At 38.5% G+C, this 18,709-nt stretch overlaps 1 protein-coding gene across 2 annotated transcripts in view; it reads right to left on the minus strand.

The window, feature by feature from the left end:
* pdzrn3b (PDZ domain containing RING finger 3b) overlaps positions 1 to 13,244 on the minus strand; it is a 136,307-nt gene extending 123,063 nt beyond the window's left edge. The window contains exons 1-3 of one of the 2 annotated variants that reach the window (XM_020935839.2): positions 12,439 to 13,244; positions 6,130 to 6,216; positions 2,202 to 2,309 (exon numbers count right to left, since the gene is read on the minus strand). In XM_020935839.2, coding sequence (XP_020791498.2) covers positions 2,202 to 2,309; positions 6,130 to 6,216; positions 12,439 to 13,152 — 909 coding nt within the window. In that variant the 5' untranslated portion in view covers positions 13,153 to 13,244. The remainder of the gene's footprint in view (positions 1 to 2,201; positions 2,310 to 6,129; positions 6,217 to 12,438) is intronic. The other variant, XM_055161038.1, reaches the window with a different exon arrangement.
* Positions 13,245 to 18,709: the final 5,465 nt, after the last annotated feature.

The raw sequence follows: 18,709 nt of genomic DNA on the forward strand, positions 1-18,709 counted from the left end.
CATTTTGAATAAACAGAGGCTTTAATGGGGTGATTTTGCACAATACACAACAGGCCTTATGTGACTGAAATGTATTCTTGAAGACACTGTGTCTGATTTTTACAGTCTTGACGTTATGAGAAAGACTAGTTGGTCCAAAGTTATTCCTCACTTACCTTTTATTTTTTACCTTATATTAGTGTTCATCACAATAAGTTAATATCACTTTTCACAGCTTTCAGACTAGAATGTTAACAATGCACTTCCTGATTATCACACAATAAAACACTTGAATAAAACACACCTCAAGAGCTGCTTATTCAATATATCATACTGGGGCAAGGCACATTTGATCAAATGCATACAAACTGATACAGATAATGTATTAGGCTTTTAGGTAATTTAATGACTCAGAACTCATTGCCATTTTAGCTTCCAGGATCAATGAATATGAACCAAGACTCAACACAATATTCAATAACAGCTAATCTCAAAATCCAACATATTCAGATGGATCTCTCACTAGTCACTATAAACACTGGCAGATCCTGGGTGCTAGCAGTTTTCAGCTTGCACAGTGTTGAGCATAACCAAACACAAGTGGAGGTTTTTATGAGAAAAAAAAAAATCTGGTTGAACAAGGAGGCATTCATGTGCTGATTCATAGCAGGCTTGTAGCTTGGTTAGAGAAGGGGCCATCTGTGATTGCACTCCCCCGCTAAGACTCAGTTATAGAGAGACAAGCCGTGGATCAACATGGACATGATACATCCATATAGGCTTACTGGAACTAACACCTCAGCTACAGGAAGAGGGTTTGGACTTCCATGTAATGCAACTGGCCATTTACACCGTTAGTGGCAAGGCTGTTTAAGGCTGTATGTCACCGGCAGGCTTCTTCCACTGATTTTATGTGTTACAAAATATAATATGCCATGAAAATGGAAAAAAAAAAAAAAAAAACTGTTGTAGTAACATGACTAATTTGTTATAAAATGTGGGGTCAAGGGCAAAAAAAGAATGTTTTTCTTCACAGAGTTGTAACCTGGGCGAGCATTACAGAAACACAGCACCTCAGCCCTGATACAACAACTGACACTGCTCAATTACTCTCTAGGAGTAAAACAATTAGTCTGCCTTTTCACGACTCCAGTGACTGATAAAAAGTGCATAACTTCTGTGAATACAGCATTATGTCCCACCAATGATTTAAGTAAAAAGCATTCTTTAAAAATATGAAAAATTGTGAAAACTGGTCTCACATGTGCAAAATAGGACAGTGGTACTTCACCCAGCCCACTTATTGAAGACAGCACATGAAACTGCCTTTAGGACGTCATAGTATTAGATTCCATTTCTCCTCTGTGCAGCCAAGTTCACCCAGCATAGCACCCAGAGGTGAAAGATGCAAACATGTCGTCATGACGCTGCATTTGAGATTATAGCCTCCAAACACATGACATACAACTTTTTTGTTTTAACAAAAATGAATACTAAGAAATTTGAACTAACATTACTATCATGTTTCGCACAGTTGAAGTGTACATTTCCAGTTGAATGATATATGTGGTGTTTTTCTGTCTAGTAATGCTAAGAAAGAAAGAAGTCCTTTGCAACCTCCTTAGGGTCAATGTGTACTCTTTACTCTGGCAGGTTTTGATGACAGGGCTTCAAAAACAAAACAAACAGAAGCAGTATGTTCCGCAAGCGATTCTTGCCTTGTGGTGGCCATTAACAGTGCAAAAAGGTTTATAAACACGAAGGCATAAGGTCTCAGGTAACCACATTAACATGATTCCCACCTATTGAGAGACCTGCAACGGTAACAGTTAAAGCAGATATGGGAAGCCTACAATAGAAGTGTGACAGATGAGCTAATCTCCTCGCGCATCAGCCAGTGGCTCACTAGAGACCCAGTTTGGCCTCAAGTCCTAAGGAGCCAGCTGAATTGTCGGTTTAACTTGTCCATTGTTATTGGGAACTAGTGACAAATCTTAAGTTTCTTTGTGCTGCAAGGTCTAGAAGTGCAAGTTACTTGATCACTGAGATCTTGAGATGCTTTCGAATTGTAATATTTGGAATCACAACATAAGCCCTTTGCCAAAAATATGCACTTCTGATTGTACCACAGTGTGCAATTCTGAACCTGACTTGATAAAAAAGGGATTACATCTGAGCCTGAAGCAGAAACTTGACTGCGCACTTGTAATATTGTAACATACCTCAGTGATTTTGTCGTGGATTTGAAGGCCGCCCTCTTTATCTGCTGGACCATTCTCCACAATCTTTGATACGTAGATCCCCTCATTTGAAGTGCTGTCATTTTCATCCTGCAATAGATGAATGGGAATTATTACTAGTGATGCAACAATGCCAACCCAATCTTATCACTGCTGAGATAGAGCATAACAATAATAATAAATCCACAGTATGGTACCTGAGAGTAAAATCAATGTACAATGTCAACTGATGCTTTGGTTCACTAACAAAAGCATTCCATGGGAGGACATGCTTATGTCTACAAAACTGAGCAAAGTAAAGAATAGTTATTGCAGCCTGTCTGAGTGTCTTTCAAACAGGGGATCATGTTTTTCTGCGGGTGATCATTTTGCTTCATCTTGTTCCTATCAAACTGCAGGATTTGGCCTGTTTGGTTGTGGTTACAGTTGTGAGAGTTTCTACATGTTGGCAGTGAAAAGTATCCTGTCTAACCTGGATGTATAGTCTGTCTGTGACACCAGAATGAGGCAATGATCCAAGCGTCAGAGATAAATGGTCCCTTTGTTTGCACTATTCCTTATAAAAGTGGGCATTGTGGCTCCATAGGGCGTCTCAGGAGGCGTGGAGGATGTGGCGGGGTCAGGTCACCTATATAGTCCTTTGGCCACAAAGCAGACTCCTGTTTAGTGTTTACTTTAGGCCACAATGGTTTATCTGACTGTATACACTGTGAGCACTTAAGAACTAATGCAGATGGATCTTTTGATCTTTACACTTCAACAAAACAAAGTTCTTGTTCTGGTTTTAAAGGTGTACTATTGCTTTACCAGAAATGCTCCACAGTAGAGTTCATCAGTTTTACATTTATTCCATTTTATTTATTTACTTCTTGTTAATGTGCATAAAACACCTTGAAACATATGCATGCCTCTCAACAGATTCGAGATCTGATCTGTGACCTGGTCTCTGGATTGAACAGATAAGATGAAAGCCAAATTGTGGAGAATTCTAGGCAAAGCAACAACATCTTTATAGAGACAAAGCAGGTGGCAGAACCTCCACCGAAAAGTTATATAGTGCAATTTTAACATGCAATACAGTGATGTATAAATAGGACTGCATATTTAATCAAGTCAGTTTTAATCCTCAATGATATACTTGGGTATTTTTAATGGAGAGGTCACGGTCAATCCTCAGTAAAAGCATGTAGTTTGGAGCAGACTTCAGATTTTGGAGAACAAATGTACAACAAATGTTACTTTATATTGTAATAGTTAAAAGGCTATTGTTTACGTACAGGAAATTAATATGGAAAGGCATTTATTTGTTCTGTTTGATTCACACATGTTTAACACAAATCCGGCACATTCAGACCGAGTTCTTCTCTCAAACAGAAAACAGTTGTGAAGCCATGTGCTAATACAGCCCTGGAATAGCTCATCTGTACTAAACAAAAAAGTAAACTTGAAAGCTATTGCTTCTTGACATCACAAGGTAGAACAGAGCATTTTGAGCTTTGGAGATGTAGACAGACTAATAACAAAGCCTTACTTAAACATGTCTGAATGAAACAAAACACAACTCCATGTATGTTTTTGATGAGGTAACAACACTCTCACATGGTTCAAACCTCACATGAGTCAGTTCTGTGTATTATAGGACCTTTACGTTACATAGAAGCAACTACTTTTTCTTGATTATCACAACCTCTTTCAAAATTACCAAAGACAATCTTAGTCAGTTTCCAGTAGTTCGTTTAATTTCACTCACTACTTAGTACCTTATAGAGCTGGGTATCATTAAGAAGTTGCCGATACGAATACATATCTTGATACACAGGCCACGATACGATACATATCTCAGTACAGTGCACTTTCTGTTTGATACAATACATTTTAATTCGATTCGATACAGTTCAATACAAAATAAAGTCTAAATCATGGTTGTGATACTAAAAGTCTTTGTTAAACCACTTCTTGTGCAAAGCTTATATGAAACACAACCATTTTAATTATGAAAACAGTGAAAATTGAGCTTTCTTTTAATAAATTCAAATATAAATTCAATTTCAAATGTCAAATGTGTTTCCTTCCACTAAACAAACAACAAAACTGTAGCACTGTAAAATCATTTTGTAAAATATACCAAAAAATACTCTGAGGCGATATATCGATACAGCAGCCCACAATATCGATACTGTATCATCACATTAAACAATACGATATATCAATATTTCGATATTTTTGCACAGCTCCAGTACCTTATGGTTATCATTTAGCATCCATGTCCACATTCGCAGCACATGTCAGGGGTGACGGTGAACCCGCTAATGTGAAGACCTGACAGCTGATTGCCCCTACCCAACCGTGCCCTAACAACAGCCACATCAAACGCCAAGGTCAAAGGTCGTATAGATATTACCTCTTTGCGTTTTAATGAATAGCTTGGAGAAAGGGAAAAGCAGACACAGAGGATTAGGTATCTGTGGCCATTGCGGTTGATACATGGTTCTGTCATAGGAGCAGGAGAGGACTGCCAGACTCTGTTCAAAACACTGCTTTATGGCTGAAGTCTTTTTATAACTTTCTCAAAATAGTAGTAATGGCGATAATGTTCAAGACTGGAGAAAGTCTGTGCGTCAGAGGGACTATGGAAAACTGCCTTGTAACTGTTAAGTATGGTCCAAGGGAAACTGATATGACCAAAGGCATGTTAAAGAAGTACAAGCTCAAAGGCTCCATGTAAGGAAGGTACAGACATAGGAGGTAAGTCGATGCAGTAGGGTTGTCCAAAGTATCGCAAATCAGATAAATCAATACTAAAAACAAGATACTAATTTCGAAACTAGGATCGAAACTTGATACTCATTTAAGCAAGTATTGATACTAAAATAGTCACATCCGCAGGACAGTAACGAACCTTTCCCAAAGCTTTAGAATGATTTTGAGCTGTATCAAAACATGTATAAGACCACATAAACTAGTATACTCCTATGCACTATGGCACCTACACTGAGGAATTACAAAGATATAAGGTCACATGGTAATATAAAAGAAAAAAAACAAAAACTACAATTTAATGCTGAAAGTTACTTTATATTTCGAGTGTGTTTTACAGAATCTGTATTGAGTATCAAGTCTATTCCTCAGTATCGGAAACAAGTTTTGTAGGCAGTATTGTAACTAAAAGTCCATGTTTATTATTTACCATGAACCAAATATATAGTCATCCAAATATAAGTAACCATATTGCATAATTTATATAAAACAACAGCAGTTATCAGTGTAGTACTACATCTATTATCTATGCATGGGATTCAATAGATGACAACATAAAAAGGTAACTTCTACAACTACTACTAGTGTTTTAATTACATTTTCAGAGAACAGTTATTTTAAACAAAACATACACCCCTAAGTCTCCAAATCTCCTGGCTGCTGCAGTTGAAATAAAGTAGAGAAAAAGGGATTTGAAACCATAACAACTTAAATTAAAAAAGGTCAGTACCGCAAACCTCAGATTCTTCACCTAATACTAAAAGTACCCATTTTACAGTATATTTCAATTTGAGAGCATGTCATTAATGAGCCACATCGCTTCAGGGCCGGAAGGCATAGAACAGTTACTGTGATAACTTTGAACCACCAAGAGCCCTTTTCAATTAGAGACAGAACAAGTGTGGTCAAAGCCAAATCCTACATTTAACTCTCATAAATGTAATTATAGTTTTTGTTTTAATCAGTAATGCCAAATCCACAAAACCACACCAGTGTATAAACATCATAAAACCAGCGAGATGTGGTCCATATGTCCACAAACTACAGAGCAATAGAAACTAGGCATGTCAGTGCACAGAAGGCCGGTGAGGGTAGTCATTCCTGGGTTGCTATTTGACACTTGACTATGGGGGGAGACACGCTTTGAACCTACCGCGCATGGCCTTCCTCCTACGATGTTAAACCCCAGAGATCCACCCTCACGGAGGAGCACAACTGGCACGCTCCTAGTCTCGCTCTCCTACAGACAGAAAGGGACACGTCAGCAAAGTCACGACATGGAACAGCTGTTCATTACAATCTATTTCTAATGCCTGTCTGGAATTAAGGGATCGTGTCAGAGGATAAACAATGGGAAACAATACCAAGTCAATTTGCTTATTTTTTTAACTGAGACTAAACGCCAAATATGTTCAACTGCGAGTTTGGAGGCCCAAGGCCTTCTGCTAATGGCGGTCTACTTTCTATATGACTGGAGAAGGAGCTTGGTTCACATTGCCAGCACTGAAATTGGGCTCTGGTTTTGTTCATTATCATTATGTACAGAACATACAGGCACAACCAAGAGGGTCTAGGAGTTTGTCTCTGCTTTTGCAGATGATGTTGTCCTGCTGGCTTAAACCAGTCAGGACCTCCAGACTGTATAACAGAAGTCTTCTGGGGAAATAAATCACCTCCAAATTTGATGCTGTGGAGAGACCCTCACGTTATTTTAAGCGCTCACCTCAGACCTTTCCTTTGGAAGCTGACAAGTTGCTATCTAGTTCAGTGAGTGTGAAGCTAAAGTGTTGGACCCCAGTTACAAATGTTTTGTTCGTAACTTAGACAATAATGGGATAATAGCAAAACAAATGCTTAATCTAAAAGGTATGTTTTCTGTGCAAGGCCAAATGACCCTAAATGGCTTGTTCAGTTTTAGTGCAAACAAATATTTTCTGTTTTAGTCATGGATCACACTGACAGTAATTAGATCCATGGACAGAGATACATTTGGAAGGTGGACATACTCGGAAAGTGTGACTGCAGCTGAGGTGAAGAGCTCCAGTGCCAGCCCTTTTACTCAGCCTGCTTAACTTTTCCATTTATTCCTCCGAATCGGAGTTCATGGTTTCCTGTCTGTGATTGTTTTGTACTTTTTTGCGGTAGGACATTTGGTTTTATCACCTGGACATAGCTATTGCTTTAGTTAGAGCAGTACCCCCTGAAGAGATGGATGTTTTTTAAGGACCGTGGTACTAGAGCGTTTGCAGATGTGCAAAATACACTCCTTAATTAGTCTGAGATCATTTGAACTGTGCTTACAGACACAATAGACCTGTGTATGAACCACACAAACAAACATGGAATCATCTACAGCAATCATTTAACTGTTTGGTTATTTTAATGTTGAAGACTTGCAGCTTAAATCCTTTAATGCCCCACAACACTAGAGATCTTATGCATGAAGTTGCGAAAAAATAATTACTTTATATGAAAGTAAAAAAGAAAACATTGCAACAAATTAACTGGTAAAGTAGAACCACAATCTTGTTTCTCTCAGTTAGACAGAGTCCCAAGGCACAGTGTAGTATACACAGTAATACAAAATATCAATATAATAAGAGACACATTATGAGTACAGAGCTGATACTGTCACAGATTGTAAATGGACACAGAGCAAATCCAAATGACCACAAACATCTCATGGGCAATGCAGTTTGTGCACAATAATGGAAAGGCACCTTGCACTCTTCCTGTGCTCTAGTCTAGTCGACCTGCTGCAGCTCTCTTCTTCACTTAAACATTTAGTCCTATTCTTGTTCACCTTTTGCTCTTTACGAGATGTGTGAGAGACAACCTCAGTCCAGCTTCCTTTAACAAGTTATTTGTTTGTATTGAAAGAGTGAAAATGTAATCTTGTCAGTGATTTTTATTTGAAAGACACTGTTGCCATTACATGTACTGAAGCCCCTCAAGTTCCTATTGTCTCTGTTTAGATCTCATCACTTTTCACTTCACTGTTTCCCAACTGTCTTCTTGTTGACAGCTCTAGTCATATGTCACAATAATCTCAAAGCATGTGTGGCTAATGTTTCCGTGACAAAATGCACTGCTTCACATACCAGTACAGATGGCCCTTGTATGCCACGAATATCTGCTTCAGGTCTGTCCATTATAAAGTGAGGGGGGAGCTGAAATTATACTATATTACTTATTACACTATTGTCTGACCTATGTTATAATGTTCCTCATCACAAACATACTCAGAGTTGTGTTTTGTTTCATTCACACGGTTAACATGCATACATTCACATTTAGGCAGTGTTCTTCTATCCAGTGGAAAACATCCTGTTCCACCTTGTAATGTCATGTGGTAATACAGGAAGTGCTCCAATGTGTTTTTTAAACTCCATACACCTTCACCAGAATCATGTGGATACTTTCACCCCTGGAAATACCTATCTCTACTGAACTAAAGGTAAAAGGAGCTGTTAAATTGAAAACTACCACATCTTGACAGCACAAGGTGGAATAGAGCATTTTGAGCTGTGGAAATATTGACAAATGAATAAACCAGTTCTACTCAAACATGTTTGAATGAAACGAAACACAATAACAGATATGTTCTTGAGGAGGTAACAACATTCTAACATGAAAAGAGTAAATTTTGTGTAATATAGGACTGTTAAGGTCCCTTGTAGAGGCCCAGATTAAGTGCTGACTCCACATCTTTCCCAGAAGTCTCTGTGTCTTGCTGTTCCTCTGAGTGAGAGCTCTGTGGATGGATTATTTTACATGGGACAACAGTACGTGGGAGGGGGTCTCAGCTCCTCTTTGAACTGGTCAGCCTATGCCCTTTGCTTTGGTTGCATGGACTGCCTGGAATGTATCCCAATATTTATTCAAATATACATAGACATGGTTCCTTCTGCTTGGCCTGTTTGGTTTGAGCCTTCATGGTACTTGGTATGACATGAGTGTGTCAGATGACCATATTTTTGTGAACACATTTCAGTCAATATTTAGACCAATTAAATAATGCAAAAATACCTTTATTCAAAATTTTGCCAATATCTTTTCTAATGTAATTGACAACACTTCAGTGTACTTTGTTCTGATAACATAATGTAATCTTGGGCTCTCCAAACCTGGTTAGAAGGTCTTGCTTAAATTTAACCCTGCTTCAGTCTAATAAGATTGAAATGGTCATTGGTCAAATTTAATTTACTGGGAACGCAAAGCCTTTGATATCTTGTAATAGCCTATTCATAATGTTCTTGATCCTATTAAGTGTCAACAATGTCATCTATTATAGCAGGACGTATCTAAGAGAGAGAAATCTATGGTCGGCAGTACTGCGGACCATAATCTCTTCACACTGTGCATTAGAGACAGAGCAACACAATAAATGTCCCTCTTGACTGAGGAAATACTGTCATCAGCATTAACCCAAATGACATGTTAAAATGAGAAAAAGAGTATTCCTGCCACCATCTTATCCTGACAAATACTGCTTATAACAGGTCTGCTCTGTGCTTGATTGCACTCAGCAAAAAGGATGTGCTGAAGAGAGTCAGTAAATACTCTGAATATTAGTTGAAAATAATATGCAAATAACTTCTTGAACAAACAAACAAAGACATTTTAAATGCAAACTCAAGCTGCACTAAGGCTGAATGGCCACTATGGGTGAATTTCCTGTGTCAAATGGAGCAGGATAAGCAGCTGTGATAGCAGCGCTGCAGCAGTCTTTACAACAGCATGAGCGATTTCACCATTTCTGTGGCTCAGTGCATTTGATGCACAATTTACCAGTCTACTGGAACACATTCAGCTTGCAGTCTAGAAAGAGTCAGCCAAAGGTGGAAGGCATGCAGGAAAGACGGATGTGTCTGTTGTGTTTAATTGACCCAAGGCTCAGTTTAGAACCTTATAAATACACTAAAGGTGCAAGGATCAAAACACAAACCATTGGATTAGCGGACAAAAGCTCTGAACTTCAACATCCTTTTAGTGAAAGGCATCTCATTTTCCACTATTTTGTCACTATTCAATATCGAGAACATTTTGATGTTAATGGGTTTGTTTCAGATGATATTTGGATCACATGCTAAATGGCGACATTTTTATATCAATACTGAATATTACAAACAGTATATGTACATAAAACTAATAGACCCCATTTAAAATATATAAAATATATTTCTGTACCACCAGTCTGTGACGTCTCTCCTCTTCTGAATGTTGATGTCTGTTTAGCCCAAATGCAATCACTGTGCACTAATTTAATTGATTAACTGAATTATGAACGTCTGTGTTTTTTATAGCATTGTTAATTGGTCTTCATGAGCCATTAAGGATTAAATCCCCTCCATAAAACACTCCACCTAATTATTCCACAAGTTCATACTAGCGGTCAATCGAGTCTGAATGGATTCCATTGCTCAATTCTAAAATAAAACTGGTGACAATTAGAGCTAGGAGATACATCAAAAATATAAATATCAGTACAATCAAATATTTAAATAATGAAAAAATAAAATAAAATAAATAAATAAAATGTCTCAAATAATATTATGGATATAGATAATATTAGGTATAGTTCTGCAGTTTATGGTTTAATTTTACAGTCCATTTATACACATTTAGTATGAAAGAGACAGAAATACTTTATTGATCCCAAAGGAAATTCAAGTTTTGCTGCAACATCCTTTGTGTCTCAGTCAAAGTGTCAGTGCAGCATAACATACTTGGCCCAACCAACAGAGGAATGTGTTTTATCACATTTCTGATGGATTGCCATTTCATCTCAGTCTTGCCATCTGATAATCCTAAAAGTATTGTGATATTTATTTTGCCTCGATCTCTTTCCAAATCTGACACATCTCTATCAGTCTCCCCCATGGCAGCTCTGACTAACAAAAAAGACCAAAGTAACATTAGGCCATTCTGACTTTCTGAACGCCAGACAAATGTATCTTGTCTAAACACACCGGATAGATCCAGTGGCCAGAAATCTCCAATCTTGGCTGGAGCACTGCTGCTGCTGTAAAAAAAATCTCCAAAACTACAACATGGTATAAATCACACTGATCCAACTGGTGAGAATTTTGATGTTACGAAAACCCCCAAGTGACATTAAACAACCCTTTCCACTGTATCCACTGCCAGTGTTGGGGAGTAACAGATTACATGTACTGGAGTTACGTAATCAGAGTACAAATTATGAGTAACTGTATTCGGTTACAGTTACTGTTTCAGTGAGTGGTAATTGGATTACAGTTAACTTTGTTGAAATAAATGGATTACACGGCAGAGTTTTCCTGTTTTCATATTCTGGGCTAAACCAGGACTAAAACCAGGACTAAACCAGGACTAAACCACAACTAAACCAGGTCTAAACCAGGTCTAAACCAGGTCTAAACCAGGACTAACCCAGGACTAAACCAGGACTAAACCAGGATTTAATAGGACTAAATCATGCCATGTGGACCGTGTCTCCTCCTCTTCTATCAATAATATTTTTAATTTGGTTGAGTAAAGTCTGGGCTTTTTATTTTCTTTTAGCAGATAAAACATTTTATGTGAAGATTTCCTCATCTTTGCTTCTCTACAACAAATCAAGTAATCCAAAGTATTCAGATTACGTTACTCACCTAAAGTAATTTAATGGATTATGTTACAAACTACATTTTGGTGTATGTAATCTGTAATCTGTAGGGGATTACATTTCAAAAGTAACCTTCCCAACACTGCCCACTGTATCCAAAAGGAATATTTTAGCTGAACAGTGAGCTGTCACAGACATGTTTAAATAAGCATGCTTAGCACAAGCTATAGAACTAGGAGCTGGCCCTTGTTGTGTACAGAAGTGCAGTAAATATTTGGCCCTCCCCCTTCACTGCCAGCTGGTCAGGAGCACAGCTGACAGCCATGTCTCAGAGCACAAACAGGCAAGTCCAACAGTTCTCATTCACAGAGCTCTAATGAAGATGCACAGCAAAAAGGGTTTCTGAACGTTCACAACAGAATGTAATACAGGTGTACAATTGTAAGAATTTTTTGTTTGATTAAAATCTAATGCAAAAATGTACACTGATTACTACTATCCAAATAATCACCTGTTAATGTACATACTTATAGACCAACCTTTTCTGTTGAACTCCTAAAGCTCTATTGGTTTAGACATGGAAGAGCACAGGCCAAAGCTAACAGACAGAGAAGTGGTGTTCAAGGCCAGAAATAAGAGCTGTGGGGTACTTGAACAGAAGTAAGGACTGAAGAGGAATTCTACTTGAAGTGTAGGCCTACTGTTAAAATCTAAAATAACCACCTTGGGAAAAAAACGAATATTTTTCATGTTACTGAGTGGGACTGTGCACAGTTGAGCAGCTGTACAAAGATGCTATTGATCTTTTGGAAATGTTTTTACAGTGAGTTTGACACTGACAGTTACTGCTTCTCAGCAACTTGCCTGACTTACCTTGCAGGAGAAAGCCACAGTTTGGGTGAGGGAGTCGATTCTCTCACTGTACTCCGTAAACTTCTTTTGGTACTTGAGCGCTGTCATCTGGAGCTCACTGTGCACGGCGGAAAGTTGTGCGAGCAGCGCTTTCTCCCTCTTGTTGGCTTTGATAGTCTCTTTCTTAAACTCCCGGTCCAGGCTGATGATCTTGCACTGGAGCGCCGTATTGTGCGCCTTCAGGGCTCGTACACAACAGTGGCTCTTGAGCCTGTGCTCCTTGTGAGTGAGCATCAAGCCGCAGCCACTCTCGCAGACCCCCACGGCTCTGTAGTCGCACGTATCCCGCATGTGAGCGCCCAGGTCCCGCAGGCTGAGCACGTCCTCACAGCCCCTGTTCCTGCACTTTACTGGGGCAAACTCGCACATCTCAGCGTGCTCGGCCAGGTGCTGAAGTTTGACCACGGTGTCGCAGCCCCGCGCGTGGTTGTCACATTTAATCTCCAGCTTTAGAATAAGGTTTTTGAGAGGCAAGACGTGGTTGAGCTCTTTGGCGGAGATCCGTTGACATTTGACTGGGCAGCTGCTCTGCTGGACAACCCAGGGCAGCACGCAGCCTGAGCAGAAGACGTGACCGCACGGCGTAGTCAGCGGCTCCTCCAGAACTTTGTTGCACAAGTTGCATTTAAAATCCGGGTCCACGGTGCCTTTGAATCTGTCCAACTCGAATCCCATGGTTTAAAATATTGTAGAAAACAAAAGTCCCAGTCCAAAGTCCCCACTCCGCGCTGGGGGGCTTCAGCTGGTCGGCGAGGCAGTGCTCTCTCTCACACACACTCCACTCCACTCAACAAACTCACCAAGTCTGCTAATTGACCGAGACTTTGGTGCCTTCATGGACGCCTCGGAGACTCTGTGAAGATAGTTCGAAAACCTTTCTAGAGCATTTTAAACAAACTTTTATCAAAACAGTTGATACAAAATCAAAACATTTAAAGTACTGTGCTCTCCAAAGTCTGTCACAAGTTAGTGTAAAACTTTTAAATGACACAGCATTCAAAACACATTTAACTGTGCAGTGTATTAATCTTAAAAAAAAGTGTTGTCCTTTATGAAAATTTAGACAACAAACTTCAATCTAACCATTTTTGTAGTTATTAATGTAACATAACAGAACGAGACACCAAGCTGCTCTGCTCTTAATAAGTAACTTCAACAATGTAAATCTCAACTCTCCGACAGTCTGTGAAGTAAGCATGTCCAGGAGCGAACCGTCTCCGCACAACTACCATAACATGTGGAGTTGTTGCGCATGAGCAGTTCAGACTGGACTTCAGTAAAGATCGTTTAATTGTGCTTTAATTAACTCAAAGCACGCACCAGCCTTTTTTGAAACTTAAATATTAACATTCGTCCAAAGTTGAGTGTCATGAATTTGATTTTTTACTTAAAGATTGTATAGAGGATTTTTTAAGGATTGAAGTGACCTGTCTAGAAATATTTTAGCGACCGATGTGTCCGTTTTTAGACCCTTTGTCTGCTTCGTTCGAACCGTCGCTGGAAGGAATCTCCAAGAATCACCTCAGTTTGTCTTCGCTCCTTTTCCCCTTTTCAGCGACCTCAAAAACTGACTTTCTTTGGCGGCGAACTGTCGTGGGTTCTCGTCCGCCGTCGCGACAAACTTTGTGCGAAAAGCGAGGAAGCTACAGTTTGAAAAATCCTCTAAGAACCGCCGCGTAAATCACATAATCTCCGCGCGCCGGACAGTCAATTACACTATAAATGTAGGGAGTTTGATTGACAACCTAACAGCCAATAGATAATGAGGGACCCTGGTTTTCTATTGGCTGATGTTTATCTGGCCTCATTAATTCCACAGCTGATGGATTTTCATTTTTTTTTTTTTTTTTTTTTTTTTTTTAGTTATCATAATAACAATGCTGCTGTGTCTCTGTAATGATATTTTAAACTTTCACTAACAATTTGAAACAAACAAACAAACAAAAAAATCCTCCATACAGCCTTTAACATTGTAAAACTCAAGTCTCGTTATACCATTTTTTTTTTTTCATTTTACATTATAAAAATATGCCTAAATTCAAAGTTGGAGTTTACAGCCTGGTGCATGAGAGTTCAGGCATGCACAGCACTTGTGAAAACAGGTAGGTCCAGGAGCACACACTTCAACCACAAGCGAGATCTGTTTCAACACACAGACTGAAGACAGGATCACAACTGAAAAACACTGGTGCTGATGGACATGAGGATATATGAGTAAACTCTACACCACTCCACTGCATCTTTGTCACCATGTATTAAGAGCTTAACTGGGACCATATTTAAATTTGCATATTTCTAAGATTGACAGCGCAAATACTCTTGCTGAGCATTGTTTTAAAGTGTTTAACATGTAGCTGGCATATTCATACTGTTAGTTTTAGCTTCTCTGACAGCAGTCATTTTTAGGTTTGATTTATGGCTGACCAAGCAAAGCTGAATGAATGGTCAAAATAAGACATTTCTCAGCTGGGAAAATGTTATAAACATATTTTCTATTAGTTTTATCTTTTTGGTTGTATCTTTAACCTTAATACTCTGAGACAAAATAATAAACTATTACCATTTTATTTGGAAAATACAGTACAGTTCTATGAGAACTGAAAAGCTCCAGATTATGAACAAATCTTAAAACATATAACAAGACATTTTGTTTTTTCATTGTATTTTTATTACACAAGCACTTTTCTTACAATGATCTCTTGTGGATTCTGTTGCATAAAATGTCAGGTCATGAAGTGTGTTATGCAGACAAGGGTAAATAAACAAGAAGTTCAGTTGCTCGTGTCAAAACAGCAGGCAGAAGCGTCAGTGTGTCTATTGTACCACACCCGGTCACAACTCCATTCATTAATCTTAAGTGGTCATGAGTAACTGACTTTTCCTGTAACTCTGGGCCGTTGGTGTGGTTCTGTCCCATCCTATCCTTTCCACTATCTCATTCTGCTACAGAGTGGTAGATTGGGACAACTTAAGTGTAAAAGATCTTTGCCAAATCAACTTACCAACTCCTGGCTCTGACCCTTGGGCCTCACTGCTGCTTGTGTGATTTACGATCTCCCACTGAACAGGCTGCTGGCCTGTGTACGCCTGTTTACCACCCACTGTTTGGTCTGCTCTGCTGTTCACTCTCAGACTGGAGCAAAAACAAACAAGCAAACAGTCAAAAGGTGAGATAAGATGCTATTACAGGCTTGGTTGCCTGGCATGTCTTGAATGATATCTGTGTACTTTTTATACAGAGGGATATCAGTCTGGTCCTCAGTGTTGGGGAGTAACAGATTACATGTACTGGAGTTACGTAATCAGAGCACAAATTATGAGTAACTGTATCCAGTTACAGTTACTGTTTCAGTCAGTGGTAATTAGATTACAGTTACTTTGTTGAAATAAAGGATTATACACTGGTATTTTCCTGTTTTCACATTATTTTTATTTATTTATTTATTTATTTTTTTTGGTAATTCCACTCATTGCTGGAAACTAAACCAGGACTAAACCAGGTCTAAACCAGATCTAAACCAGATCTAAACCAGATCTAAACTAGATCTAAACCAGGTCTAAACCAGGACTAAAACCAGGTCTAAACGAGATCTAAACCAGGTCTAAACCAGGACTAAACCAGGACTAAAACCAGGTCTAAACTAGATGTAAACCAGGTCTAAACCAGGACTAAACCAGGACTAAAACAGGATTTAACAGGATTTAACAGGACTAAATCATGCTGCGCGGATGTGTCTCCTCCTCTTCTATCAATAATATTTTTAACACGGTTAAGTATCCTTGTCTTTGCTTCTCTACAGCAAATCAAGTAATCCAAAGTATTCAGATTACGTTACTCACTTTAAGTAATTTAATGGATTACGTTACAAACTACATTTTGGTGAGTGTAATCTGTAATCTGTAGGGGAATACATTTTAAAAGTCACCTTCCCAACACTGCTGGTCCTTACTCCCTCTGTCACTTCTTGGGCCAGACTCAGACAGTATCATGTAGTCAGACTTGTTTATTTCTGTGACACATGGGAAACAGAGTAGCTCATTGATCATCTTATTTTGAATAATGAATGAAATTCCTCTCATCTTACAACACAGTTCAGTGTTTTGCTCATTGATTCTGCAGAAATGACTAATATTTTTTCAGTCTGCTTTGATATTTTTTTTAATCTTATCTTTTCCCCCTTAAGAAGCCGTGTTTGATTTGATATGAACCATGCATGTCCTTTATTGGCTCATCCACCTGTCAATCATGCCCATCTGAACTCGGGAGATGCACGGGTGACTCACATCTGTGTATCTTAATTTGAAGAGAAATCTTAAACCAGTAGTACCAGTGCTGACATTGTACAATCTCATTCATTTCATTTAGTGTTTTTAAGAGACGATTAACACCTCACAAATGTATTATTATGTGAGTTTAAATAAGGAAGACCAAATCAAAACCTAACCTACAAGCAGGACTAAACTATCACCAACATGCTAGATTTAAGATGAACTAGACACACCATTGGCAGATACTCGAGAAAACGGACCAAACAGACGGCATGCCCCCATCTGTACTTGCACCACAATTTACCACAGTGATTGCTGTAGAATGATATGCTATCTCCTGCATGGATGGAGACTGGTCTGGTGAGGGGTTTGCATGGAGCAGACGCCGAGATGACTGCAGCACACACAGACACACTCACACAGACACGCACACACACAGCAGATACACACAGACACACACAGACACACACACAGCAGCAGACAGATGCGGTCGCTTCCACTGCAGATAAGACTTAATCCCGGTGCTCCAGGCCTAACTGTGAGTGAAGGATCAGGACAGACTGGATGGAAACAGCGCAACCAGGTCTGCAGCAGATACGCCCGGGGGCTCGGAGCACTTCTGGCACCGGCTGATCTGAGGGAAAATCAACCAAACTGTAAGTGTGAATGATTGTCTGTCAGCAAGAGTCCGAAGGAGACATGCATGAAGTGGCAATCTGCACACAGCCCCAGACGGAAGTGGAGGTATCAAGTTGCTTTGGACTTTAACTTTAAGAATTTGAAACTTTGTGGAGGTGGAATGCATTAAAAAAATATGTATGGCTGTGGAGTTAATTGGATTTTAAGAAACACTGAGATTCTGATGTCTTGATTCTGAATTCTGAATGATCAGCTCAGGCCATTTCAATCAAGAGGTCTATCAGTAAAAGCGTGTGTTTTAAGGAATGTGTTGTTTGGGTTCAGGAATGGAATACTGAAAGCCCGTTTTAAAAAGTCAAAGTCAAATTTAATAAATAAAAAAAATAAAAAAAGTAAAAAATAGAACATGTAGTGAAAGGTTTCAGGTTTTCATATTGCCTAGTCTTATACTCAAAATAACCAGAACTGCACTGTAGCAGGGATGTAACCATAACCAAAATATTGTGTTATTGTATCTTCAAAAGTCTCACAATAATATTGTGGACTGTCACAATATATCAAATTACAAGTTCCTTTGCTTAAATACAGGTTTTATAGCAGCAACAGCTTAAAACATAGAGAACTGCATATCCCATGATTCATTTCAGTACAAACACCATAAAGAAATATGTTTTTTACATGAATTCTTGGGATTATGACGGAGATACTTCACCCCCAAAATCTTTTTAAGACATTTTAAAGCAAAAAAGTAATCCATCTACAATTATATCAGCCTCTTCAAAGTATCACAATAAATATCATATAGTTTTCTACCATATGGTACAAGATTAGGTTGAAAAACCTCTTACTTTTTGACTAATGAGATTTTTTATTAAGAAAGGTCATGGTAACGGAGGGAAAAGTAACAGAGGGAAAATTGTACAAACAAGTAGAAGGTGCAGGATTTTACATCATTTGTCGCTTTTTTCTTCTGAATACTTTAATATTACTTCAAAATGAAAGGAAACTATTTCTATAAAATATGTCAGTCCTTCCAAGCAAATTTTTATCATTTTAAATACTTTTTTTTTTTTTTTTTTATCATGTCCCTTCATCAACAGTTCAAAGATGGAATAACACAAGATATGATGAAATACATCCATTTATTGACATGATTTGCAGGTCTTTGAAATTTGGGAAATAATTTTTGTTCCATGTTTCATACATGGTCTGTTTAAAACATATGGAACTTTAGAACCAAAATCAACAGTTTCATAAACTAGAGTACATATGTATCTGTTCAATACATTTTTATATCAGATGCATTAACTTGAATTTTTGGCCT

Source organism: Boleophthalmus pectinirostris, unplaced genomic scaffold (genome assembly GCF_026225935.1).
Source record: "Boleophthalmus pectinirostris isolate CB_2022bp ecotype Guang Dong unplaced genomic scaffold, ASM2622593v1 HiC_scaffold_3, whole genome shotgun sequence".
NCBI lineage: Eukaryota > Metazoa > Chordata > Actinopteri > Gobiiformes > Gobiidae > Boleophthalmus > Boleophthalmus pectinirostris.